Genomic DNA, 27,008 nt, shown 5'->3' with positions numbered 1-27,008 from the left:
CAGATCCACTGCAGTGAATCCATCGGAAGTTCTCTTCTCCCCTCCTTTCCGGCAACCTTCCGGGACAATTCACAAAGCGTGGCTCGTGAATGTGCAGTGGGAAGCCAGGTGTGAAGCTGCAAAGAATCACAGCCAGCTGCCCACAGTTAACACGCCGGGACCGGGAACCCGAAGACCAGCGAAGAACCAGTTTTGGGTGAGGATGGCACTGGATCCCTGGACAGCTAAGTGTCCTTTAATTAAAATTCAGCAGCTACAGTATTTGTAGCTGCTGATTTTTAGTTTCTTTTTAAACAAGGCAAAGAACTGCATTAAGACAGGAGCAGCAGGATGAGACCTCCGGGGGGCCTTATGTACACAAATTGTGCAGAGAACTCATCCACAAGTTACAGTGGCTAGGTAGTTAGCTCTTCCGCCTGGCAGTTCTCGGGTCGTTGGTTTGAATCCCAACCACGGCACCACCTGCCTGGAGTTTGCATATTCTCCCTGTGACTGCGTGGGTTTCCTCCAGGTACTCCGGTTTCCTCCCACACTCCAAAGACTGGTAGGTGAATTGGTTCCTGTCTAAATTGGCCCTAGTATGTGTATGTATGAATGTGAGTTCGGGACCTTAGATTGTACGCCCCTTGAGGGTTAGGGACCTTAGATTGTACACCCCTTGAGGGTTAGGGACCTTAGATTGTACGCCCCTTGAGGGTTAGGGACCTTAAATTGTACACCCCTTGAGGGTTAGGGACCTTAGATTGTACGCCCCTTGAGGGTTAGGGACCTTAGATTGTACACCCTTTGAAGGTTAGGGACCTTAGATTGTACGCCCCTTGATGGTTAGGGACCTTAGATTGTACGCCCCCTTGACGGTTAGGGACCTTAGATTGTACGCCCCTTGAGGGTTAGGGACTTTAGATTGTACGTCCCTTGAGGGTTAGGGACCTTAGATTGTACGTCCCTTGAGGGTTAGGGACCTTAGATTGTACGCCCCTTGAGGGTTAGGGACCTTAGATTGTGCGCCCCTTGAGGGTTAGGGACCTTAGATTGTGCGCCCCTTGAGGGTTAGGGACCTTAGATTGTACGTCCCTTGAGGGTTAGGGACCTTAGATTGTACCCCCCTTGAGGGTTAGGGACCTTAGATTGTACGCCCCTTGAGGGTTAGGGACCTTAGATTGTACCCCCCTTGAGGGTTAGGGACCTTAGATTGTACGCCCCTTGAGGGTTAGGGACCTTAGATTGTACGCCCCTTGAGGGTTAGGGACTGATGTGACTGTACAATAGATATGTAAACCGCTGCGTAAATTGACGGTGATATAGAAGTACCTGAAATAAATAAATACAAGTCCTTTGCCATGGTTGGAAGGGAACAATATTTGAATTGCTCAGCTGTTTTGGAAAACCGTAGATGGAAATGAAAAGGTCAATTTAAATGCAAGTACAGAAATGGCAACAATATGCCGTATCTGATTAATGAAATGGAGTTCCCCTTTAATATTTATTCTTGCAAATGATAACAGAATGTGGCATGGAAATGAGCAGTGCCGGGTGTTGGATGGTACAAGGGTTCCTTTCCCCAATTGGTGAGGATCAGCGGAGAAGTTTGCATAGATCACAGATTAGGTCACAGGTAAAATAACTGCAGTCTGCGTGGGACATCATCAGTTCCTTGTTGTGGGACATCGTGAGTACTCTCTGTTCATTATTTATGTGTGGGGGTTGTGTTCTGGTTGGTTTATCTTGAATTTAAAAATCCATACGGATGCCCACTTTAAAAGGCCCACCAGGTTTAAACAAAGGGGGCCACGCATTGGTCTGCCACAAGGCACCCATCCAGGGCACCAGGAGTCCGGAGGTCGTCAAAGCAGGAAATATATTTTCTTGTAGCTGTCATTTAGTCCATCTAACTTCTAGTCATGGTAGAACTACAAGTCTCAGAGTAACCAAGCCTACGCTATATATTGACTCTTTTGTCTTTTTATTTTATTTTTTTACTTTTGCAGAGCGAAAAGACATTTTCTTTTTCCTATAAAGAGATCAGCTTTAAATAGCTGCTGTCTGTACTGGCTTCCATCAACCAGTAACGTTTATCTCGCCTTTGCTTCACCCTACGCTGCAGATAATCTCTGGTGATGCTCAGGTCAAGCGCCTTGCTGGAAGAAGTCATATAGGGGCACAAAAACCGTTAAATCCTCCAAGGATCCGCGTGCCGGAGTCTGGGTCTGCCAGCATTCGCTGTCTGTTTGCTGCCCGTTTGCTGCCCCTGAAATTCACCCTATTTATAGTGAGGAAAGGGCTATGCAAATGGGGATTAGACTTGAAAACCTTCCACAGAAGTCGTTGAATGTGTTTTATAATTGCGGTGAATCAGTTTAACAGTCGATGAACTGACTGCAGACAGCGATGTCTCCACCCAAGAACCTACCTTCCTTGATGCATTTTACCACTCTTGGCTTGCTGAGACGTGTCAAGGAAGGTAGGTTCTTAGGTGGAGACATTGTATGCAGTCAGTTCACTGACTGTTAAAAAAAAATATTCTCAGAGGAGCTAAGTGAACTGCGGCTGATATTCTTTCCTATCGTCAATGGAGAGTTTAGACGGATTATAGTGGCCAGAATCCAGATTGTCTGTATTAGAAAAGCCAGTCTTGAGCAGAGCTATGTTCTGTGTGCTTCTGCAGTGAATCAGTTGTTTGCCATTGTATGAATGAGCCTTGCAGCTTCTAGTGTAGGCCAGGACCAGGTAGTCTGTGAGGCTATAAAATGATAGATATCCCACCACCACACCACATACCCATCACCACAACTCACCACACCACATACCCATCACCACAACTCACCACACCACATACCCATCACCACAACTCACCACACCACATACCCATCACCACATACCCATCACCACAACTCACCACATCACACCACATACCCATCACCACAACTCACCACATCACACCACATACCCATCACCACAACTCACCACATCACACCACATACCCATCACCACAACTCACCACATCACACCACATACCCATCACCACAACTCACCACATCACACCACATACCCATCACCACAACTCACCACACCACATACCCATCACCACCACCACACTCCCAACACTACCCTGCGTCACCACACAATCCCACACCACTACCACCCAGCACCACCACACCACCCACATCCCCACCACACAACCCCACAGCAGCCCACCCCCACCGCACCACCATCACCACCACACAACCCCACATCACCACCACCCAACACCAGCGCTACCACATCACCCACTACCAGCACCACCCAAACCACCACCACACAACCCCACACTACCACCACCAACCACTACCACATCACCCACTACCAGCACCACCAAAACCACCAGCACTACCACATCACCCACTACCAGCACCACCCAAACCACCACCACACAACCCCACACCACCACTACCAGCACTACCACATCACCCACTACCAGCACACCACCCAACCCCACACCATCACCAACCACTACCACCACCAGCACTACCACATCACCCACTACCAGCACCACCACACCACCCAAACCACCACCACACAACCCCACATCACCCACTACCAGCACCACCACATCACCCACTACCAGCACCACCACACCACCCAAACCACCACCACACAACCCCACATCACCCACTACCAGCACCACCACCCAAACCACCACCACACAACCCCACATCACCCACTACCAGCACCACCACATCACCCACTACCAGCACCACCACACCACCAGCACTACCACATCACCCACTACCACCACCCCCCTAACCACCACCACACAACCCCACACCACCAACCACTACCAGCATTACCACATCACCCACTACCAGAACTACCACATCACCCACTACCAGCACCACCACACCACTCAAACGACCACCACACAACCCCACACCACCAACCACTACCACCACTACTACCACATCACCCACTACCAGCACCACCACACCACGCCATCCACACAACCACCACACAACCCCATACCACCAACCACTACCACCACCACCCAAAACCAGCTCTACTACATCACCCACTACCAGCACCACCACATCGCCCACACAACCCCACACCACCGCACCTCCACCACCACCCCACAGCACCACACAACCTCACACCACCCCACTCCACTGCACCTGCACCACCCCTACCACTACCCACAACACCCCACACCATCACCACAACCACATCATCAATTCACCATCCCAAACCACACCACTATAAATAAAATGACGGATATCAATAAGCTGAACCTTCTGCTGGCTTTATGTATTTTGTGTGGACACCAGCGAGTAAGGTGTTTCCATCCCATACTGCCATGGTGTCTCACTCCTCCTGTTGCAGCTGGGATTGTCTCACACCAGCAGATGCTTTTTATACAATGTTAAGATACAACGTGACAAAGAAAGGGGGGGGGGGGGGGTGGCCCTCTGTAATGGCTGAAAAAGAGGGAGTTAGTTCATCAATATCTACTCCACAGTCGTGGTCTTCCATTACAGTAATGTAATATTGTATCAAGTACAGATTATCAGTATTTTGTGTACATTTTTAGCTGAATGCCTGGAATGTGGTGCAATGTGAACCCCGTGGCTTTGTGACAACTTCTGCTTTTTGTAGGATTCGAACAGAGGAGGGTGCTTATTACATTACTGGCTAGGTAAAAAAAATACTGTAGCAAGAGAAGATGGAGGCAGCGAGGGCAGATGGAGGCAGCGAGGGCAGATGGAGGCAGCAAGAAGATGGAGGCAGCGAGGGCAGATGGAGGCAGCGAGGGCAGATGGAGGCAGCGAGGGCAGATGGAGGCAGCAAGAAGATGGAGGCAGTGAGGGCAGACAGAGGCAGCAAAAAGATGGAGGCAGCAAGAGAAGATGGAGGCAGCGAGGGCAGATGGAGGCAATGAGAAGATGGAGGCAGCGAGGGCAGATGGAGGCAGCGAGAAGATGGAGGCAGCAAGAAGATGGAGGCAGTGAGGGCAGATGGAGGCAGCGAAAAGATGGAGGCAGTGAGGGCAGATGGAGGCAGCGAGAAGATGGAGGCAACGAGGGCAGATGGAGACAGCGAGGGCAGATGGAGACAGCGAGAGCAGATGGAGGCAGCGAAAAGATGGAGGCAATGAGGGCAGATGGAGGCAGCGAGGGCAGATGGAGTCAGCGAGAAGATGGAGGCAGCAAGGGCCAGTTGAGGCTTTGAAGGTTTCTGGGTAGTTGTCGGTGTGGTAAGAGGTGTCAGTAAGCAGGACAGTCGGGGTCAGCTCCTTTCCCTGTTGACTTTACATAGACATTCAATTGTACAAAACATTTGTCTGCTTGAGGGCATCATAAATGCTAATCTGAGCACCCTCTGAAACCCGTGGCCGTCCTTCCCTGCCCCTGGCTAGGACTTTCCTGTCCCTTTACAAGATGTTTTTGCGTCGTATCCCATGACAACAGAACTAAAACCAGAATGAAGGAAGGTAATGGCAGCGTGTGTCGGGTGGCAGGAGAATGCGTCTGTGTCAGATGAGAAGGTTGAAAGTTCCCTTCAGTTGGAAGCTGTTGTGTGGAAGCGCCCTGCGCCTGACTAGATGTTTCCTGAAAAGAAACCAGATAAATAGAGAGAAAAAAAATGTACTTTTTTTCCTTTTTTTTTTTAATTATGTCATCTGCCGCAGTGATGTCATAGGCTCCCACCTGTAGCCCTGTGCCGCTAATGTATCTCTTCTGCTTTCTCAGTACACAGGGCCTGACCCCAGTGAGTCTCCCATGTCACGGTATGACAGGACCCAGCCAACCCGGAACCACCGGACCAACCCCTGCTGCCTCTGCTGGTGTTGCTGCTGCAGCTGTTCCTGGTACGTTCCCGAGCCGGCATGGCTAACATTATATATATGCCGTTACTATAAACTGAAAGGATGAACGTGTGCTTTGGATTCCTAAAGTGGACTGATTAATACAATTCAATGTCAACATTACCAAATCCCATTATGAGGGGGATTTACTAAAACTGGGAAGGGCAAAATCCGGTGCAGTTCTGCATTAGAAACCAATCAGCTTCCAGGTTTTATTGTTGAAGCTTAACCACTTTCCCGCCGCCCTATAGCAGACGTACTGCTACAGGGCGGCAGGGCTGCGCAAAGTCACGTAAATATTTGAACGAGCTGAATAAGAAGCCGATTGACTGCCATGCACACCCACACCAGATTCTGAGCGCACCCATTTTAGTAAATCCTCCTCTTCTTGCTATGATCATAAACTGCTGATCCCTACCTCTGTCATGTGACCTAAACCTTTCGCATCCTTCACATCATGGTGTATGGCTACCAAGAGCACTGTGGAGGTGTCACATTATTAAATACTGCAGAGAATTTTGTTGTCCTGTCTGGTAGACTTGCTGTGGTATAAGAGGATCAGCATGACATGGTCATTGTGCAGCACTGTCTGCATGCGAAATAAGTGAATGTACATAGGGCAGCACAGTGGCTAAATGGTTAGCACTTATGCCTGGCAGTACTGGGGTCGTTGGTTCGAATCCCAACCACGGCACCACCTGCCTGGAGTTTGCATGTTCTCCCTGTGCCTGCGTGGGTTTCCTCCGGGTACTCCGGTTTCCTCCCACACTCCAAAGACATGCTGGTAGGTTAATTGGATCCTGTCTAAATTGGCCCTAGTATCTGTATGTATGAATGTGAGTTAGGGACCTTAGATTGTACGTCCCTTGAGGGTTAGGGACCTTAGATTGTACGCCCCTTGAGGGTTAGGGACCTTAGATTGTACGCCCCTTGAGGGTTAGGAACCTTAGATTGTACCCCCCTTGAGGGTTAGGGACCTTAGATTGTACCCCCCTTGAGGGTTAGGGACCTTAGATTGTACGCCCCTTGAGGGTTAGAGACCTTAGATTGTACCCCCTTGAGGGTTAGGGACCTTAGATTGTACCCCCCTTGAGGGTTAGGGACCTTAGATTGTACCCCCCTTGAGGGGGTATGTAATCGCTGCGTAAATTGATGGCGCTATAGAAGTACCTGAAATAAATAAATACAGTTGTGTTCAAAATAATAGCAGTCAGACATCACTAACCGGATCAATCACTGTTTTTGGTAGAAATTATATTTCTACATGGCAAATAATTTACTAGCAGGTGTAGTAGAGTAATAGAAATCCAACAGACCGAACAGTCATGACATGCATGCTGCTGATTCTGTGTCATTGAATCACTCATTGAAAGGGGCGTGTTCACAATAATAGCCGTGTGGAGTTCTATTAGTGAGGTCATTCGTACAATCTAAGATCCCTAACCCTCAAGGGGGGTACAATCTAAGGTCCCTAACCCTCAAGGGGGGTACAATCTAAGGTCCCTAACCCTCAAGGGGGGTACAATCTAAGGTCCCTAACCCTCAAGGGGCGTACAATCTAAGGTCCCTAACCCTCAAGGGGGGTACAATCTAAGGTCCCTAACCCTCAAGGGGCGTACAATCTAAGGTCCCTAACCCTCAAGGGGCGTACAATCTAAGGTCCCTAACCCTCAAGGGGCGTACAATCTAAGGTCCCTAACCCTCAAGGGGCGTACAATCTAAGGTCCCTAACCCTCAAGGGGCGTACAATCTAAGGTCCCTAACCCTCAAGGGGCGTACAAGCTAAGGTCCCTAACCCTCAAGGGGGGTACAATCTAAGGCCATCAATTTACGCAGCGATTACATACCCCCTCAAGGGGCGTACAATCTAAGGTCCCTAACCCTCAAGGGGTGTACAATCTAAGGTCCCTAACTCACATTCATACATACACATACTAGGGCCAATTTAGAAAGGGCCAATTAACCTACCAGCATGTCTTTGGAGTGTGGGAGGAAAACCACGGAGGCACAAGGAGAACATGCAAACTTCAGGCAGGTGGTGCCGTGGCTGGGGTTCAAACCAACGACCTTATTACTGCCAGGTGGAAATGCTGACCATTTAGCCACTGTGCTGCCCATCTTGATTAACTTTCTCTGCACTGCCCTGGGACATGTGTGGTGCCTATCAGTAATAGGACACACTTGACACTTACTACTGCGTGTAGTACCGCCACGCTAGCATCTCTTTTAATACCTGGAAAATGAAAAGTCCCGGTTTGACTTGGATGCCACTCGTATATAATAACTGACTATAGACAGAAGGTGTTACCAGGAACACATACTGATGGAGATTCCTTCATTTAAGCTGGCTTTTTCCACTTATACATCTTATAGCTTTAAAAAGATCCCAGTTGCCTCATGTCCTTCTTTCAAGGCCTAGGAAATCATAGTGCTCAGGAGGAGTACAGGGAGCAGGAGAAGTAATACATCATCTTTTTTAAAACATTTCACAGCTCTGACCTCTTTTGTCAGCTAGGACGTAAAGGTCACTTTAAAGGGAATGTGTTGTGGTTTTGTACAAACTTTCTGTCTTTATTATGGCAAAAAAAAATGAATAGTTTGCAATTTACATACAAGACCATATGACTCCATTATAAGACATTTTGTTATGACGTCACATATAGCCCTTTCCAGGCCCTTTTCTCTCCCTTTCTGGTGGGTCCTACCTTCACCTGATCCTGGCTGTGACTATTCTGTCAGACTGGTCAGAATCCATTAATAAAAGAAATCTCTAAAAGAGATGTCTTATCTGCATGGCCTTTGAGGGACATTGTCTTTCTGGGTCTGCTTTTGTTATTATCAATGATACTCACTGGTGGTAATAACACCCCTCTTCCTCTGCAGAAGGAGCATACGGGACAGACTGCAAAGTCTTCTCCCTTTTTGTTTCTCCACTCCCTTGACTTCCGTGTCATGATCCCCCAAACTTGTCTCCCGGTCCCTCTGCAGAGTCTTCTCCCTTTTTGTTTCTCCACTCCCTTGACTTCCCTGTCATGATCCCCCAAACTTGTCTCCCGGTCCCTCTGCAGAGTCTGATACTTGAAGTCTGCCAGACCCTCAGACAAGACTTCCATGGCATGAAGGTGTGCCCGTGGTGACATACAGTATGTTAACCTTTACAAATGCGTGGGCAGTGTGCATCTCAGATTCTTGGATGCAGGAGGTGGGATCCCAGGGATACAAACTGTTTTGCTGTTCTTCAGTTTCTCACCTCAAGCTGTCAATTCCTTTTTTTCACCAGCGAGACATTCTGGCTCCTGTGGACTCAGGGCAGCTTACTTTTATGTCCCTGAACATGAGGTGTTCCTACACCTTGCCATGAGCCCCCCTGCATTACTATTTTCTGACCCTGCCATTCGGGCTGTCCTCTGGACCTTGGATATTCTCTAAAGTGTTGACTTCAGTATTTTTTCCTGCTGCACTCTAAGGCTCATGTACACTGCAGCTGATAAACGCACGTTCAGGAGCTGTTCAGCATTTTTTCAGCAGCCCCTGAACTCTCCCTAATGTTTTCCTATGTGTCCATGTACACATCTTCGTTTACAGTCGTTTACAGGCATTTGAGTTTACAGTCGTTTTTTTGAATGCAGAAAACTTGCATTCAGCAGTTGATTTTATTAGCGTCTCAAATGCAAAATGCTTGTAAATGCGGCAAATCGCGTTTACAAGCATTTGCGTTTGAAAATTTTTATTAACTCTTCCAGTTCCCGATGCTGACCAGAGCCTTTTTTCATCATGAAGAATGCATGCAAAGCGTTTTCAAGGTGCTCAGATGGACAAAACACTGAACACAGGATGTTCCTACCAAGCTTGTCACACATTGAAATGACCAATTCACGCCTCAGACTTCTCCCACCCTTGGAAACAAAAGATATGTTAATGACCATTCACACCTCAAATTCCTCATGAAGACGCCCTGCCAGGAGGCCTTAATGACTCCCTCCACCAGACACCTTTCCCACCCTTAGAAACAAAAGAAATGTTAATGAGCAACTCACACCTAAGCTAATCTCAACACGTACTGCTGTCTCTTCTTCTACTCTCTGTATTTCTCTGAAACAGTCTGAATTCGTTAATAATTTACCACTTTTCAGTGCATTCTGGGCAATTGGGAGGTTCTCCTGTGCTTATCTTTAAAAAACACTTCTAAACGCAAACGCACATAAACGCATTATGCAAACGCAGCTAAACAGATGTTTTTTAACCTACGTTTTCCAGCATTTTCTATAGTTCAGAAGTGTCCCGTGTACATGGGACCTAATTGCATCTCCATTGTGGGATATTTAGTCAACCTCCTGTTGAGGGAACAGTCGGTGCTGGCTCTGTCAGACATTACAGTGGTTCGGCTAGATCCTGAACCTTCACAAATCGTTCCCCAAACCGATTCATTGTTTTCAGTATAATTCTAGTCTTGAACACAACTAAGGCCAGAGTGTGCCTTCTCCAGAGGAAGGATTATTCTGGCTGAGTCGAGTCCAGATGCACCAAACTTTCTGGCCAACTCTTCACCTCAACCAAGACATGAGTTCATCCCTCTGTCTGGCTCTAGTTTAGCAAAAGGACTCTTCCCTGCATTATCCGGCTGTGAGATGTCTATTGCAAGGACACTGCTTCCTCCAGAAAGACTGATTCCTTGTTGCCATCCTGGATGGACCCGATAGGGTGCACTGGCTTCTCATTTCACTATCTCTAGGTGGCTCAGCTAGACCATTATTGAAGTTTATGGTGTCAAGGATGGGGTTCAACCGTTCCTGTTAAAACGCACTCTACTAGAGCTGTGATTTGGTTTTGGGGATTTTATGCATCAGGCAAATGTTTCACAGATCTACAGCAACGCCACTTGGTCTTCTGTTCAAATGTTCTCCAAGTTCCACCAGGTGGTTGTTTCAGTCTCATTTGATGACAGTTTTGGGTAAAAAGATTTCCTTTCATTTACCATTGGGGTTGATTTACTAAAACTAGGGCACTCAGAATCTGGTGCAGCTGTGCATGGTAGTGAATCAGTGTCTGTAATGGAACCGACCCCAGACTGCGCTTGGGTACATCCGTTAGACTCCCGCTTCCCCATCCGAACACAGACAACAGACACCACAGCAGACCATACAAGACTAGATGACACCAGTCAAACCAGGAAGTAGACTAGTTTATTTTAACACAGATACAAGATATATACATTCAAGGGAACAACCCCCCTCCCTGCATAATGATACAGGGCGGGGAAATCTACATTTAGTAACAAGAGACACACCAGCAGACAGTCCCTTCAGGAGGGAGGGCTGCTGGAGACACCCCCACCAAGCCAATACACATAAACACATACATCCCATAATAGTTTGCTCCCTAGGAAGACACACAATAGAACAATGGGATGCAGCCATACAACACCAAACAATCCACAACCCCCACCCCACCTATACATGTCTACACAATATAAGGACAGATCACCCTGTACCCCTAACAGGCACAGGGTGACTTACACATAAGCGGGATATGGGGTGCTGAGACAGGGGTCTCCCCACCTCTCCAAATTGAGCTGGGCCATGGGCCCCCCACCCAAAGTGACTCCCGTCACAGCGTCTAACTTTAGCTGGTTCAGTTAAGTTTTGATAATAAAACCTGGAAGCTGATTGGCTGTGTTGTAGAGCTGCACCAGATTTTGCACTCTCTAGCTTTAGTAAATAGCCTGCATTTTGTGTACAGGACAAGAAGTGAAGATAAATCTCCCCAATGTGACACAGATATCTAAAAAGAAAACCTGGCGGGTTTTAACCATTCCCTATTTAATTAGAAGAAAAAAAGCTGTTTATATACCATGAATGCTTATGTGTAAAACAAAGATCCCTTCAAACCTAAATATCAACCAGTGACTTCATCAGACCAACTGCTGCAAGCTTCTTATTGAGGACAGATGGCAACTGTGATGCTGGCAAATGATTCTGCGACTTTTCTTTACACCCCAGGCTCTGCTGATTGCTCATTGCTGAACCTAGGAAAAGAGCATTCCTAATGTTTTGTATTCCTTTAATAAAGGGTACAGACGTGCCGTCACCCAGAGTCAGATCTGAATTCATCATTCATTGCAATGACTTCTGTACTCTGGGTCACTGCACATCTCTATTGTTCTGTATATTGTCCATACTAACAATGTGAAAGCGGTGTGGCTGTTTTAACGTATGAAGTAATGTGTTGTCTATCTGTCCACTGCGACCAGGAATGAAGACCGCAATAGACTTCGGAGGCTGTCTCGAGACACCAAGTTGGAGATCGTCCCTCACTGTGAGGTCTGGTAAGTGCGACCCCTTCTGTGGAAGTGACATCGGAGTTCAGGGTGCTGCTCCAGGCAACATTTTAAAAAGAAATTATGTGACAATGTTATCCAGAAAATGACTGCATTAGTCTTGAGTTCTGTGTAATCTCCTGTAGGCAGATTACAGAGAGCTCCTCACACGGGTAGGTGTTCTCAGTGCATACTGAATCATCAGTCACTAAGGCTGAAAGGGTTTTTTCACCGTCTTGCATTCTATGCATCCACCCAGCTTCCCCACCCCAATACTTACCTGTTGTCAGTCTCAATCCAGTGATTTACATGAGTGCAGCTGCTCTCCTGCCTCGCTCCCTCCTCATTGGCTGTGAGAGTCATTAGCTCCAGCTGCTGTCAATCACAGTCAGTGAGGGGGAGCGGGGACTGAGCTGTGCTCTGTGTGTCAAATGGCTTGCTATCGGGACACTCAGGGAGGAAGAGTCGGGAGTGCCGGCAGGGGCTTCTCTGTGCAAAACCATGACACAGAGGTAAGTATGACATTTTTGATATTTCAAAAAAACATTTACCTTTAGTATCACTTTAAACATTTAACGTGTATGGAGTCTAGAAGGGTTAGAGCCCCTGTAAGGTTCTGATTGTGGGCTCTAGCCCCATTACAGAGATCCTCTGCAGGAATCCTGGTAACCACTATCCCTGACACAGAAAGTGATTGTAAATCCTTAACTTTAAAGTTCAGTTTTCTGATAGGGACACCAGTTCTTTTTTTTTTCTTTATATATTTTTTATTGATTTCATAATCTCAATATTACAAAAAAAATCCATTATCACATTATTCAACAATACAACCAAAGAAAAAAAAATTCCTTACACTCGTTACACCCAAAATCCCACTACCCAATCCCAGTCCTATTCACCCACCCATTTCTTTTCCCTTATTTTCCCCAGGTCCTTCTCTTCTTTTATTATTCTCAAGATCTCCCTCTTCTCATCCCTATCATCCTGCCTCCCGATCCCCATCTTTTTTATATATATTCTCTCTTTTCCTCATGCTCTAATCCTACCAATTCAGCATATTTATTTGATATGCTGAATTGGTAGGGACACCAGTTCTGCTGACAACTGCCTAAGAGGGGAATCCCCCACCAAGTAGAAATTTCCTCTTCCTGTTACATCTCAGGGACAGGAAGTGAAAATCTTCCGAACAGGATATGAACAGCTGAAAAAATAAACTGTTGGGTTTTAACACCTCAAAAAAAAAAAAAAAAAAAAGTTTCAGCTTTACATACAATCCAACCCTTTAGGCTAACACTTGCCTGTAAGCCTAACCTCAGCCTAATGCTTGAACATGCCTAGACCCTGTACAGGGGTGTAACGGAACTGTCCCAGCCTGCACTTGGGTATTGCCGTTATAATACCGCTTCCCAGTCCGAACACCGACCACGGACACCACCGCTGACCATACAAGACTAGACGACACCAGTCTTGACGTAAACAGGAAATAGACTACTTTATTTTAACACAGGTACAAGATATATATATTCAAGGGAACAATCCCCCCCCCCCGCATAATGACACATGGCGGGGCAATCTACATTTAGTAACAAGAGACACATCAGCAGACAGTCCCATCAGGAGGGCTGCCGCATACACCCCCCACCAATCCAATACACATAAACACATACATCCCATAATAGTTTGCTCCCAAGCAAGACACACAATAGAACAATGGGATGCAACCACATGGCATTAAACAATCCACAACTCCCCACCCCCCCCCCCCCAATATTAGCACAGATCACCCTGTACCCCTAACAGGCACAGGGTGACTTACACATAAGAGGGATATGGGGAGCTGAGACAGGGGTCTCCCCACCTCTCCAAAGTGATCTGTGTTCCATGGGCCCCCCACCCAAAGTGACTCCTGTCACAAGGGGTCTAGGCAATATCATCACAGAGGTGTCAGTGGCAACAACGGCATGATGTTAAAAATCACATGCGATGAAATTGTCAAAAGGAGCTAATTCGTGTCAAATACCTGTGATGAAGTTCTGTGCCAAACATAAATCATCAGTAGGTAAATGGGGCAGAAGTTAGGAGAGCATGAGGAAGGCCAGGTAGAGTTCAGGAAGAGCCGTGACCCCTGCAGGGAAGTATTTGCAGCCACAGAAGAGGGACTCTTGCTTCATGTTATAGTGAAGAATCCAACACTGTTTGTGAACATTAATCTGTACTGAGCGGAGTGTTTCTTTAAATGGTCAGAACTGGGCTCTAGTTTACAAGCTGTGTTTTTTTCACACCTCTATCTGTCATTTTAGCACAAAGCCGTCCTCAGAAGAGTTATACAGCTGGTCCCACTCCTTCGAGAAGCTGATGAAGAATCCCGCCGGGCGCAATGTGTTCCGTGAGTTTTTGCGCACCGAGTACAGCGAGGAGAACATGCTCTTCTGGCTGGCCTGCGAGGAGCTAAAGAAGGACAACAGCAAGCATTGTGTGGAAGAGAAGGCACGCATGATCTATGAGGATTACATCTCCATCTTGTCTCCAAAGGAGGTAAACGCAGCCGCACCCAGAATCCAACCCCCCACCCCAAAACCGATGTCCTGCCCCTTCTGCCTAAACTACCGGGATGGGTGACTTCAAGCTGGGTAGCTAAAAATCATCCCATTCATGCTGCCACACAGCTCGCTGATGTCTGCTAACAATGGTAGTTTTGCAGGTTCCAGAGACATGTTTAGGCAGACTATGACAGAGGCATTGACCTATGACAGAGGCATTGACCTACGACAGAGGCATTGACCTATGACAGAGGCATTGACCTACGACAGAGGCATTGACCTACGACAGAGGCATTGACCTACGACAGAGGCATTGACCTATGACAGAGGCATTGACCTATGACACAGGCATTGACCTACGACACAGGCATTGACCTATGACCGAGGCATTGACTTATGACAGAGGCATTGACCTATGACACAGGCATTGACCTACGACACAGGCATTGACCTATGACCGAGGCATTGACTTATGACACAGGCATTGACCTATGACAGAGGCATTGACCTATGACAGAGGCATTGACCTATGACACAGGAATTGACCTATGACAGTCGCATTGACCTATGATACAGGAATTGACCTATGACAGTCGCATTGACCTATGATACAGGAATTGACCTATGACAGTCGCATTGACCTATGACACAGACATTGACCTATGACAGTCACATTGACCTATGACACAGGCATTGACCTATGACACAGGAATTGACCTATGACAGAGGCATTGACCTATGACAGGCATTGACCTATGACACAGGCATTGACCTATGATAGTCACATTGACCTATGACACAGGCATTGACCTATGACAGAGGCATTGACCTATGACACAGGCATTGACCTATGATAGTCACATTGACCTATGACACAGGCATTGACCTATGACAGAGGCATTGACCTATGACACAGGCATTGACCTATGACACAGGCATTGACCTATGACAGAGGCATTGGCCTATGACAGTCGCATTGACCTATGACACAGGAATTGACCTATGACAGAGGCATTGACCTATGACAGGCATTGACCTATGACACAGGCATTGACCTATGACAGAGGCATTGACCTATGACACAGGCATTGACCTATGACAGAGGCATTGACCTATGACCTCGGTCACAAAATCTTTACTAATTTATGGGAGACTCTAGAACAACTTGTTGTCCTGTCGGGGTTATTGCTTGAACAGCTGGAAATCAGATGTTTAGATTGGGTTTCAACTGATTTATTAATATTGCAAAATGCCTTTTTATTGAAAATAATGGGAAATAATTAGGCGATGGTGACCCCCATAACAATCATTTTATAGTAGCAGCAGGAAATATCTTAATTCGCGCTTAAAAAAGTGCGGGAAAACCTTTTCTAAATCCTCTAAGGTGGTCCTCTTTTTATTTTTTTTTCCTTGTGTCATATGTTTGATTGTACTGTCCTCTTGTGGGCATTAGGCTAACTGCAGCCATTTTTAAGTGATTGTAAATGCAAAGTTGTTTTTTTCCTATAAAATAAGAAGCATCATGCTTGCCTGCTCTGTGCAATGGTTTTGCACAGAGAAGCCCCGGTCTCCCTCTTCTCTGGTTCCCCCGCTGGTGCTTACCCTCTGCTGAGTGCCCCCATAGCAAGCTGCTTACTATGGGGGCACTTATGCAGGCTCGTCCATTGACACACCGAACATTGCTCGGTCCCGCTCCCTGCTCTCTCCTCACTGACTGTGATTGGCAGCAGCGGGAGCCAATGACTCCCAGTGCTGTCTCTAAGCCACGGGTGTCAAACTGGTGGCCCTCCAGCTGTTGCCAAACTACAAGTCCCATGAGGCATTGCAAGACTGACCGTTACAAGCATGACTCCCAAAGGCAGAGGCATGATGGGACTTGGAGTTCTGCAACAGCTGGAGGGCCACCAGTGTGACACCCAATGAGGTGAGTGAGAGCTGCTGCTCTTGTGAACAGCTGGGGATTGGGATTGGGCCCAGGTAAGTATACGGGGGTGCCGGAGGGGTGAGCTGCACGTCTTTACCTCAACACACTGCCTTCCTCTGGATCAGCTGTGGGTGTAGGATTATCATTTTTTTCTTTTCTTTTTTTTTTCTATGGTTGACCTGGATGGACTTTTGTCTTTTTTCAGCCAGACTAACTATGAAAGGTAAAAAAAAAAAAACATCTGTGTGCAGCAACCACAGCCCCCCCCCCCCCCCCCCCATACGTGAGCCCAATCTTGAGATCCAGAGCTGTGCAAGAGAGCAGTGGCTCTCTCAGGTCTTTCTCTCTACTCATTGGCTAAAACATAGGAGTGGGAGCCATTGGCAGTCACAGCCAGTGAGGCGGGAGTAAGGGGGTGGAGCTGAGCCGCGCTCTGCGTGTCTTATGGACATGGGTGTGAGTATGCAGGAGGCTCTCAGCAGGGAGGAGGGGCCTGGAGTGCCAACGGGGGGCCCATGAAAAAGAAGATGGGGGCTGCTCTGTGCAAAACCATTACACACGCCAGATAAGTATGACATGTTTGTTATTTAACAAAAAAAACATAAACTGGGCCTTTAGTTTTTACCTGCAGCATGACAGTAAGTAGGCGGTGATCTTCACAATGGGGCGTGTACACAGCTACAAATCCCCGCCCTGCCGGCACTAAGCAAGTTCTATTGGGTGTGTTTGTAACATCTATGTAGTTTGTGAAGGAGGAATGTATAAGTGATCCTAAACCTTTCCGGTGTTGTGGCAGGGGGTGTACAGTCCACGTCGTGGCTGCAGGTGAGTCCTTTGTAGTGCTGGAGGCTTGATGTGTGATTTTCCCGCATGTTTCTGAACGCAGATCTTTCTTGGAGGAATCAATAAAACTGCCATTCACACTTTTGAGAAATCACTGATTTGCAGCTGCCTCTGGAAGGGGAAATATTTGTTACCAAAGCTTTGCAAACACTCCAACCATGATGATAGTTGAAGTCTCTTTTGTGTGGTGTCGCCGGGCAGCATTGGTGATCTCGTTCCTGTGGTGTCGGCGGGCAGCACCGGTGATCTCGTTCATGTGGTGTCGCCGGGCAGCACCGATGATCTCGTTCGTGTGGTGTCGCCGGGCAGCACCGATGATCTCGTTCGTGTGGTGTCGCCGGGCAGCACCGGTGATCTCGTTCGTGTGGTGTCGCCGGGCAGCACCGGTGATCTCGTTCATGTGGTGTCGCCGGGCAGCACCGGTGATCTCGATCATGTGGTGTCGCCGGGCAGCACCGATGATCTCGTTCATGTGGTGTCGCCGGGCAGCACCGGTGATCTCGTTCATGTGGTGTCGCCGGGCAGCACCGATGATCTCGTTCGTGTGGTGTCGCCGGGCAGCACCGGTGATCTCGTTCGTGTGGTGTCGCCGGGCAGCACCGATGATCTCGTTCGTGTGGTGTCGCCGGGCAGCACCGGTGATCTCGTTCATGTGGTGTCGCCGGGCAGCACCGGTGATCTCGATCATGTGGTGTCGCCGGGCAGCACCGATGATCTCGTTCATGTGGTGTCGCCGGGCAGCACCGGTGATCTCGTTCATGTGGTGTCGCCGGGCAGCACCGGTGATCTCGTTCATGTGGTGTCGCCGGGCAGCACCAGTGATCTCGTTCATGTGGTGTCGCCGGGCAGCACCGGTGATCTCGTTCGTGTGGTGTCGCCGGGCAGCACCGGTGATCTCGTTCGTGTGGTGTCGCCGGGCAGCACCGGTGATCTCATTCGTGTGGTGTCGCCGGGCAGCATTGGTGATCTCGTTCCTGTGGTGTCGCCGGGCAGCATTGGTGATCTCGTTCCTGTGGTGTCGCCGGGCAGCATTGGTGATCTCGTTCCTGTGGTGTTGCCGGGCAGCACCGGTGATCTCGTTCATGTGGTGTCGCCGGGCAGCACCGATGATCTCGTTCATGTGGTGTCGCCGGGCAGCACCGATGATCTCGTTCATGTGGTGTCGCCGGGCAGCACCGGTGATCTCGTTCGTGTGGTGTCGCCGGGCAGCATCGGTGATCTCGTATATGTGGTGTCGCCGGGCAGCACCGATGATCTCGTTCATGTGGTGTCGCCGGGCAGCACCGGTGATCTCGTTCATGTGGTGTCGCCGGGCAGCACCGGTGATCTCGTTCATGTGGTGTCGCCGGGCAGCATCGGTGATCTCGTTCATGTGGTGTCGCCGGGCAGCACCGATGATCTCGTTCCTGTGGTGTCGCCGGGCAGCACCGGTGATCTCGTTCATGTGGTGTCGCCGGGCAGCACCGGTGATCTCGTTCATGTGGTGTCGCCGGGCAGCATCGGTGATCTCGTATATGTGGTGTCGCCGGGCAGCACGGGTGATCTTGGCAGCTTTTATTGAATCTTCTTGTTTGCATTTGCAGTGCTACGCTGTGATGGTCCTGCAGTTTGTTTATTTACTTTTGTCCTCTCCTCCCTCCCCCCCCCCAATACAGGTCAGCCTGGATTCTCGAGTCAGAGAGGTGATCAACCGGCGGATGCAGGAGCCCAACCCCCACACCTTTGACGACGCCCAGTTGCAGATATACACCTTGATGCACAGAGACTCCTACCCACGATTCCTCAACTCAGTCATTTACAAAGCGCTCCTGCAGAACATTTCTCGCTCCAGTTCAGAGTCGTAGGTGTGGCCTCGGGCTGCGGGGCTCCGGACACAGATAACTGAAACGCACATTTTTATGTACAAGAGGAGGGGGGATGCAGAAGGCAACTGGAGCACGAAATCCCCGCCCACTCTCTCCCTCCCTCCAATCAGCTTCAGGGGCCTGTCCCACGCAGTGTAACAAACTTTCAACGGGCGATCCTTTTGCTCTTGTGGCATTAAGAAGAACGTGGAGGGGGGAGGAGCTTTTTTGACCTCACTCCCCGCCCAGTCTCCCTCCCCCTTGAAGAAGAGAGGGCGCTAGGTACTGTATTGGGGGATTTAACCTCAGGACATGAATACTACTGAATTCCCCGGGGGTTCTGAGAGCGGGTGTGGCCATCTCGCAATTTACTGCCTTTCTTCTTGGAAAGGGCTAGAGTGGGGAGGAGGAGGGGGGGGGGAAGGTCGCGGGACACACACGCTAAACTGCGCTCCGTACTTGGCAGTCCAGCATCGGAAGGGTTAACTAGCTGGCGAACCTTTACACGGACTTTGTTACCCCCCCCCCTTGTCAGCTATTAATAAGAATTGATCTCCCCCTCCTCACACATTTGGGGGTATTTAAAGGAGAGATGGGGGGGAGGTACGATTTTACTCAATTTAGGAATTTTACTTTTTTTTTTAACATTTTTTGTTCACTTTCTGAATGTTGTGGGGTACAGGCGATCTCCTCGCTGGTGTGGAAGATGATTAGGTGACCTGGGGGAGGGGGCAGAAGTCCCGCTGCCTTAGTACATACCATAATCCACTTGCTCATACCGCCCCAGTCGCTTACAGCCCGGGGCTCTGTTTACAGTGATGACTTTTCTCAACCCTCTGATGAAAAATCGTGATAACTTTTTGGCCAGGGTCCAACTGGAAGGGAGGAGTTTAAAGACTGATGACTTTTACTCTGTGCATCCTGCCCCCTGGTGGATCGAAGAATAAACGGCAGGGTGATCGGGGAGGAGGTGCGTTGTCTCCCCCTGCTGGCCAAACTTCCTGTAGCTACCAAATACTCCAGCACTCCTCAAAGCGGATGTCATTGACCTGACAGTGTTACTTTGTTTTCAACACCTCCATGAAATTTTAAGACTTTTTATAAAATATATATATCTCTATATAAAGTGACGTTGTGGATGTTTCATCTTCATCTTTGTCAAGAAACGTGAGTTCTGTTCACACTGCCGACCCCTGTTTACTTAAAATAGATCTAAACCCTGGCGGGGTGACTTTTAGTATGCTAAAGCACTGTGTATCATAGGCAATCATTTACAATAAATATTCTTTTATTTTTCTGCGAATCTCCTTCAGCCACTTCACAGCCACATGCACTCAGTCACGCGTTGGCTGCTCATCATCCTGATAGTGACAGCAGTGGACCGATATCTGTGTATTAGCATGGCTGCTCGAATTCTCAATTGGGGGGTGCATGTGACAGGGTGACAACACAGGAGCACGATTCGGAGACGGTTGTCACCCCACAACAGGAAGTACCTGAACAAAGATCTTTGTGGCAGGATCATCAGGTATTCTTCCAATGGAATTTGTAGATTTAGAAGGTTTGGAAACAACTTTAAAGATTAGAAGAATTGTTCTTGTGGTTACCTATTGGTTTCTCTTTGTATCCCGAACAATTCTTCTGGCAGTTGCGGCTGCAATCTTTCTTGGTCTACCTGACCTTGGCTTGGTATCAAGAGGTCTCTGAATTTTCTACTTCTTAGTGGAAGTGATGACTGGCATATTCAAGGTTTTGGACATCATTTTATGTCCTTTTCCATCTTTATAAAGTTCCCTTGTTACGCAGGACATTTGACAGTTCTTTTCTGCTCCCCATGGCTCAGTATCTAGCCTAGTCAGAGCTTCCATGTAAGAGCGAACAAACGCATTGACTATTTATACACTGACACTAATTGCAATTTAAAAAGCCTCAGATGTGGGACATTAACCTCTAATTGGCATTGTAACCCGTGTGTGTCACCTTGTGTGTCTGTACCAAGGCTGAACATTCCAGGGGGGTGGAGACTTCTGATCCGGAGGCGGGGACTTCTGATCTGGGCCATTTGGGTGATTTCTGTTCTCATTATGATTTAAAAAGGAGCCAAACAACTATGTGATAATAAATGGCTTCATATGATCACCATCCTTCAATAAAACAGCATTTTTTGGCACGATTCGTCATATCTTCAATATCAATGCCAAAATTTCACAATTTCTGCCAGGGTATGCAAACTTTTGAGCGCACCTGTACTTACCTGAGTTCAATCTCGATCCAGCAATGTACATGAGAGCTGCAGCTCGCTCTCTCCTCATTGGACATCACAAACCATTGGCTCCTGCTGCTGTCAATAACGGCCAGTAAGGAGAGAGTGGGGGCAGGGCTGAGCCATGCTCTGTGTGTTAATGGACACACATTCCGGCTCAGGGAGCAAGCACACCCAAGTGCCTCCATAGCAAGCGGCTTTTGATAGGGGCACTCAGGGGGGAGGAGCCGGGAGCGCTGGCATGTGACCTAAAGTGGAGGATCAGGGCTGCTCAATGCAAAATGAAGGTAAATATGACATGTTTGGCATTTTTTTTAAAAATATAAATTTTGCCTTTAGAATGACTTTAAAGCTTCTGTGAGATTTCAGAGGTCGGGTTTAGATCTATTTTAAAACACAACTTTGCCGACATCAAAGCTGGCCTCAATAATCGACCTCCATTGGCATTCTATGAAAAGCAACCTGGTTTATGGGGTCGTCCCGTGTCTCATGTTGTAGAAGTAATACAGACTACAGAACGCCTCCCATTTATGGTATGGCGAGAGGGAGCTGTCCTGTAGTCCAGCAGGGGAGAAAGCGGTCTAGTTGGTTGCTGTGCTGTCGGTGTATACCCTAAGCCCCTCCCACTTGATATGTCTGACCCTTTTCTACACCCACAGGTCTCCCATGTTCTTCCAAGACTAGCGCTGCGTTTCTACAGGAAGGTGTCACTCCTGGTGACCCACAGCACCCCGTGGTGTTTGATTTCACTGCTCATTACCTTCTAATATCCATGGCTGCTTCTTCTTTGTGGGGTGTGTTTTGGACTTGGGTGCACTTGCCTGCCACCTCCTGGTGATGTGATGTAATGGCCTTTGCTGCGGCTCAAATCCCAAAGCCTGCCTGTGTGCAGCGCTGTCGCCTAAAGCTGTGGTCACCCCACAGTCTGCATTGGTGGGACCCGGCAATGTGTACCCACCCCTGACAATAGTTACAAAGAGACGGTGCCTTGAAAAAGTATTCATACCCCATGTTCCTTCCACTTCACAATTATGTGTCACTTTGTGTTGGTCTAGCACAGGGCTCTCCAAACTGGCCATCAGCCTCTTAAAGGAGACGTACAACTAAAGTCAAAACTTTTATTTTTAGTTTTGGACGGAGTGGCGATGGATTAGACCCCGTCAGGTGTTTATTGCTGCCTGTGCCCCCGTTAGGGAGATTCACCCTCTCTATTGATCCTGTTTATCATTGAAAAAAAAAAAATTTGGGTTGTTCCTAGAATGTAATAGAGGGGGAATTTTCCAATGGGGACACTCGTTCTGGTGACCTGGGGGGCTCCCTTAATTTGCAAGGATTTTCTCTCACTTCCTGTTTTGGCTATGGGACAGGAAATGATGGGAAATTTCCACAATGGGACACAGATGGCAAAAAATATACTGATAGAGGTTGTAACCCTCCCGCTAAAATGAAAAAAAAAACAAAACTTTGCCTATAGTTCTACTTTAACATGACAAAGTTAGGCTACGTTCACACTAGCTTTGTCAGCAGGCATCAGACAGGCGTTTGGGAAGCGTTTTTAACGCTTCTCAAACGCCAATGAAAATTCTGCACATGGCAGCACGCGGTGCTGTTCACACTGAAGCGTTAGCGTCGCAGCAAAACTGACGCCTCATGTTGAGTCAGGAGGAGTTGAAGCCTCCCATTCAAGTCTATATTGCCGCTCCTCAGGTGTTTGCAGAGTGTTAATACCTTTTAACTTCATTATAGGTGTTTGTGGTGCGGTTTTAACACCTATCAACCACCTCAAACCGCACATAGGGTGTTTGGGGAGCGTTTGAGGAGTGTTAAAACGCTTCCCAAACGCCTGTCAATCGCTATAGGGGCGTTTGGCAAGAGTTAGAAATAAGTCCAGTGTGAACGAGCTCTTAGTGGTTTTGTTGGCTCTTCCTTCTTCCTTCTTCCTATTGGCGGTAGCTTTGTGTGATGGGGTTTAATCCTGGTAGGGTCTATGGCAGGGGTGGGCAAACTTTTTGACTTGAGGGCCGCAATGGGTTCATATATTGGACCCGGGGGCCGGACTAGCTGCTGGCCGGCCCAGCCACTACCATGCCATCCATAGTAAGTATAGTAATATTCCCCCATAGTAAGCATAGTAATTCATCCCCCATAGTAATTCATCCCCCATATAGTAATTCATCCCCCATATAGTAATTCATCCCCCATATAGTAATTCATCCCCCATAGTAATTCATCCCCCATATAGTAATTCATCCCCCATAGTAATTCATCCCCCATATAGTAATTCATCCCCCATAGTAATTCATCCCCCATATAGTAATTCATCCCCCCTATAGTAATTCATCCCCCCTATAGTAATTCATCCCCCATAGTAATTCATCCCCCATATAGTAATTCATCCCCCATATAGTAATTCATCCCCCATATAGTGTCAATTCACTTACCTTTGCTCCGCGCGTTCCTCTCGCCGTGTTCCCACGCCGTTCCGGTCTTCAGGGCGGACTGTGAGAGGAGAGGAGTTCGTCACGCTGCCCCGCGTACATCCTGACAGCCAATATTTGCCACGCTCCGCGGGCCGGATTAAAAGGTCCGCCGGGCCGTAGTTTGCCCATTGCTGGTCTATGGTGTCTCCCATGGGTTGGTGGATGTTTTCATGCTGAAGCCAAGACTCTGGAGGTCCTAGCATGAACTGGCTCAGAGACCTAGTGCTCTCTGGTGGTTGGATGGGAGAATTGAAGTGTTAACTGTTAGTTGGGTGATGTCTTCTATTACTGAAGTAGAGGAAACGGCACTTATATGTATCAGCAAAGGTGGTAGCTTGGAGGGTAAGAGCTCTGACTGGTCTGCTGGAGACCTGAGTTCAAATCCCTCTGAGGGAAGCCTTGTGTGTCCCAGGTGCTGTGCAGTGCCTGAGCCCCCTGATGGTGAGGTGGAGTATGTTTCTGACCCACTACCTTGTCCCACCATCAGAGGGTTCAGGTACTGTACAGTGCCTGGGTGGGGGTATATATATATATATATATGGCCAAGAAAAACCCTAAGTCCCTGCTTTTTGAATGGGCTGCCCTGGTAAGACAGCCCATTCTATTTATATATGTTGCAGTGATGTCACAGACCGTGGACCAAGGAGGGGGGTGTCCACAACCTAATGTGATGCCCACACATGTTACAGGTCTGTGGGGACCTGGGACTGGAGCAGACTGGTGGGTTGTCCATGGCCTCCAGACTTTCACTCAGAGATTTGAGCTTGTGGTCTACATGCGCTTTTGGGTATTTGCCCCTGGAGTCTACAGCGCTTCATGGGTTGGCACTCGGGGTCTGCAGCACTTTCAGGTATTTGCCCTCAGGAGTCTACAGTGCTTCATGGATTTGAACTCGGGTCTACGGCGCCCTGGGTCAACACTCTTATCCTCTGAGCTACTCGCCTCTGCTCGGTAAGTCATGTGTTCATTATACTATTTCAGGAGTAAAAAAAGATCTCAGCGGCAAAAGGATTCGAACCGGCAACTTGAAAAGCATCGTGGGTTCATGGGGCGGCTGCTTAACCCCTGAGCCAGACTACAGCATGAATGCAGCTTTGTGCTTCAGCATTTATTACAAGGAGGTGAAATGTGGGACTTAGAATATTTTTCTTGTTTTTGGGCCTGTAAATCAGCTGTGGCTCAGTGGTTTAGCAGCTACTAGTCCATTGAACATCCAGACTTAGAAGATAAACCGATGATTGAATAATGTGCTCATTCCCTGTTATCACATAATTATCAGATTCATGAAGATCAGCGGCAGGTGATCCAATATTCTTGCTGGAGTCTCCCCCAGTGCCAGTATCTGTAACGATCCCTCTGTGTGACTTTTATTTCATTCTTCTCATTGAGGCTCAGCAGCCAGCCCTGTAATATTCGAGTCTGAAGGAATAAAAAGTGATCCTGGCTAATATTCAGTGTTGGTTTATGGTGTTAGCCTGAAGAGAAGAACCTCCTAAGAAAACTGTTCCAATGATATCTCTCATTGCCAAACCTGCACAATATGAGAATAAATGTCCTCTAGTATTGGGATTCAAACTCGGGCCTACAAAACTATACGGGGAGTTCATGGATCCACCTGGTACTTGACTGAGCATCAATCCTTCAACAAAGAGATCTGAAGTGATGATGGGAAATGTCACTTTACACATCCAGACTGGACCCGGGATGAGGAATTTTCCACCAGGAAGGATGCTGCATAATTCTGGTGTTTATTAATGCGAATTCTTTGAATATCCAATATAGTGAAAATAACAAACCACTTGACTGACGCAATGGGGGGGATTTACTACCCCTGGAGCACTCAGAATCTGGCACAGCTGTGCAAAGTAACCAATCAGCTTCTAACCTCAGCTTTTGCAATTATGCATTGGCAATAAAACCTGGAAGCTGATTGCTTTCTATGGAGAGCTGCGCCACATTTTGCACTCTCCGGTTTTAGTAAACCCCCACAATCTTCCAATGGGACATTCGTTCTGGTGACGCAATAGGAGTCCCTCACTTTGGAGGGATTTCCTCTCACTTCCTGTTTTGGCTATGGGATAGGAAGTGAAAAGAAATCTCCCTAATAGGGTTTGCCACCTTATCCCTTTAAACCCGAACACATATTAATGACACGGGTTCTGTGGCTGATTATGGCGGCCATTAAACTCACGCAGTGCCTTACCTGCATTAAATCAGCCTCAGAACCCGTGTCATTAATATGTGTTTGGGTTTAAAGGGATGAGATAGCAACGCTAGTCCCTAATAGGACACAGATGGCAAAACAAGAATTGACCAGGGTTACAGCCCTTCCATACTCTATCCAAAATGAAAACAAAACAAAGTTTTCCTTTGAGAGACACTTTAATTGTAACTCAAGGCAAAGTGGACTCTGGGCTCCTCCATGCAGTTGTATGAGTCTGCTCACAGGAGATCAGGGGTCTCCAAACTATGGCCCTCCAGGTGTTGAGGAACTGCAAGTCCCATGAGGCCTTGCAAGACTCTGATAGCCACAGGCAAGACTCCCAGAGACAGAGGCATGATGGGATTTGTAGTACTTCAACAGCTGGAGGGCCATAGCTTGGAGACCCCTGAACTAGACAAAGACTGATGGCGTGTACCATTACCCTCCAAAAATATGAGCAGCCCTTTCCACCATACTGTTCTACCAGGACTGAAAAGAAAACCTTCCTCCATGCAGTCCTTGGAAGGAGTAACCTTGCTGGGTGCAGGGCCGATTACACAACCCAAGATTCCTTTCTGCCAGCTTCATCAGCAAAACTCCTGGGATACTAATGTATCTGAACCAATGGACTGAGATTGGCACCTACTACTGGCACCTGGCTGGAATTGTATATGCATCAGGCATCACTCTACGAGAACTTTTAAATGTTTTTTTTTTTTTTACTTTAGCTGCTAACTTACCAGTACTTGGGGACCA

The 27,008-nt window shown here is 47.9% G+C and overlaps 2 protein-coding genes across 5 annotated transcripts in view; both read left to right on the top strand.

The window, feature by feature from the left end:
- The window catches only part of RGS19 (regulator of G protein signaling 19), a 64,344-nt gene extending 43,743 nt beyond the window's left edge, over positions 1-20,601 (top strand). For 3 of the 4 annotated variants that reach the window (XM_089657480.1, XM_089657483.1, XM_089657482.1), the window contains exons 2-5: positions 5,724-5,842; positions 12,090-12,164; positions 14,456-14,690; positions 19,118-20,601. In XM_089657480.1, coding sequence (XP_089513606.1) covers positions 5,724-5,842; positions 12,090-12,164; positions 14,456-14,690; positions 19,118-19,306 — 618 coding nt within the window. In that variant the 3' untranslated portion in view covers positions 19,307-20,601. Of the gene's footprint in view, positions 1-5,723; positions 5,843-12,089; positions 12,165-14,455; positions 14,691-17,415; positions 17,445-19,117 lie in introns of all 4 variants that reach the window. The other variant, XM_089657481.1, reaches the window with a different exon arrangement.
- Positions 2,699-4,406, top strand: LOC149441328 (uncharacterized). Its single transcript, XM_089657494.1, has one exon. The coding sequence runs from the start codon at positions 2,748-2,750 to the stop codon at positions 4,398-4,400; it is 1,653 nt and encodes a 550-aa protein (XP_089513620.1). The 5' UTR covers positions 2,699-2,747; the 3' UTR covers positions 4,401-4,406.
- Positions 20,602-27,008: the final 6,407 nt, after the last annotated feature.

This window comes from Staurois parvus, unplaced genomic scaffold, assembly GCF_062004578.1.
Source record: "Staurois parvus isolate SC_StPar_1 unplaced genomic scaffold, SC_StPar_1.0 ptg001004l, whole genome shotgun sequence".
In the NCBI taxonomy this organism is placed as follows: Eukaryota; Metazoa; Chordata; class Amphibia; order Anura; family Ranidae; genus Staurois; species Staurois parvus.
The sequence above is the reverse complement of the archived record's forward strand: the minus strand, read 5'-3'. Positions and strand labels throughout refer to the sequence as shown.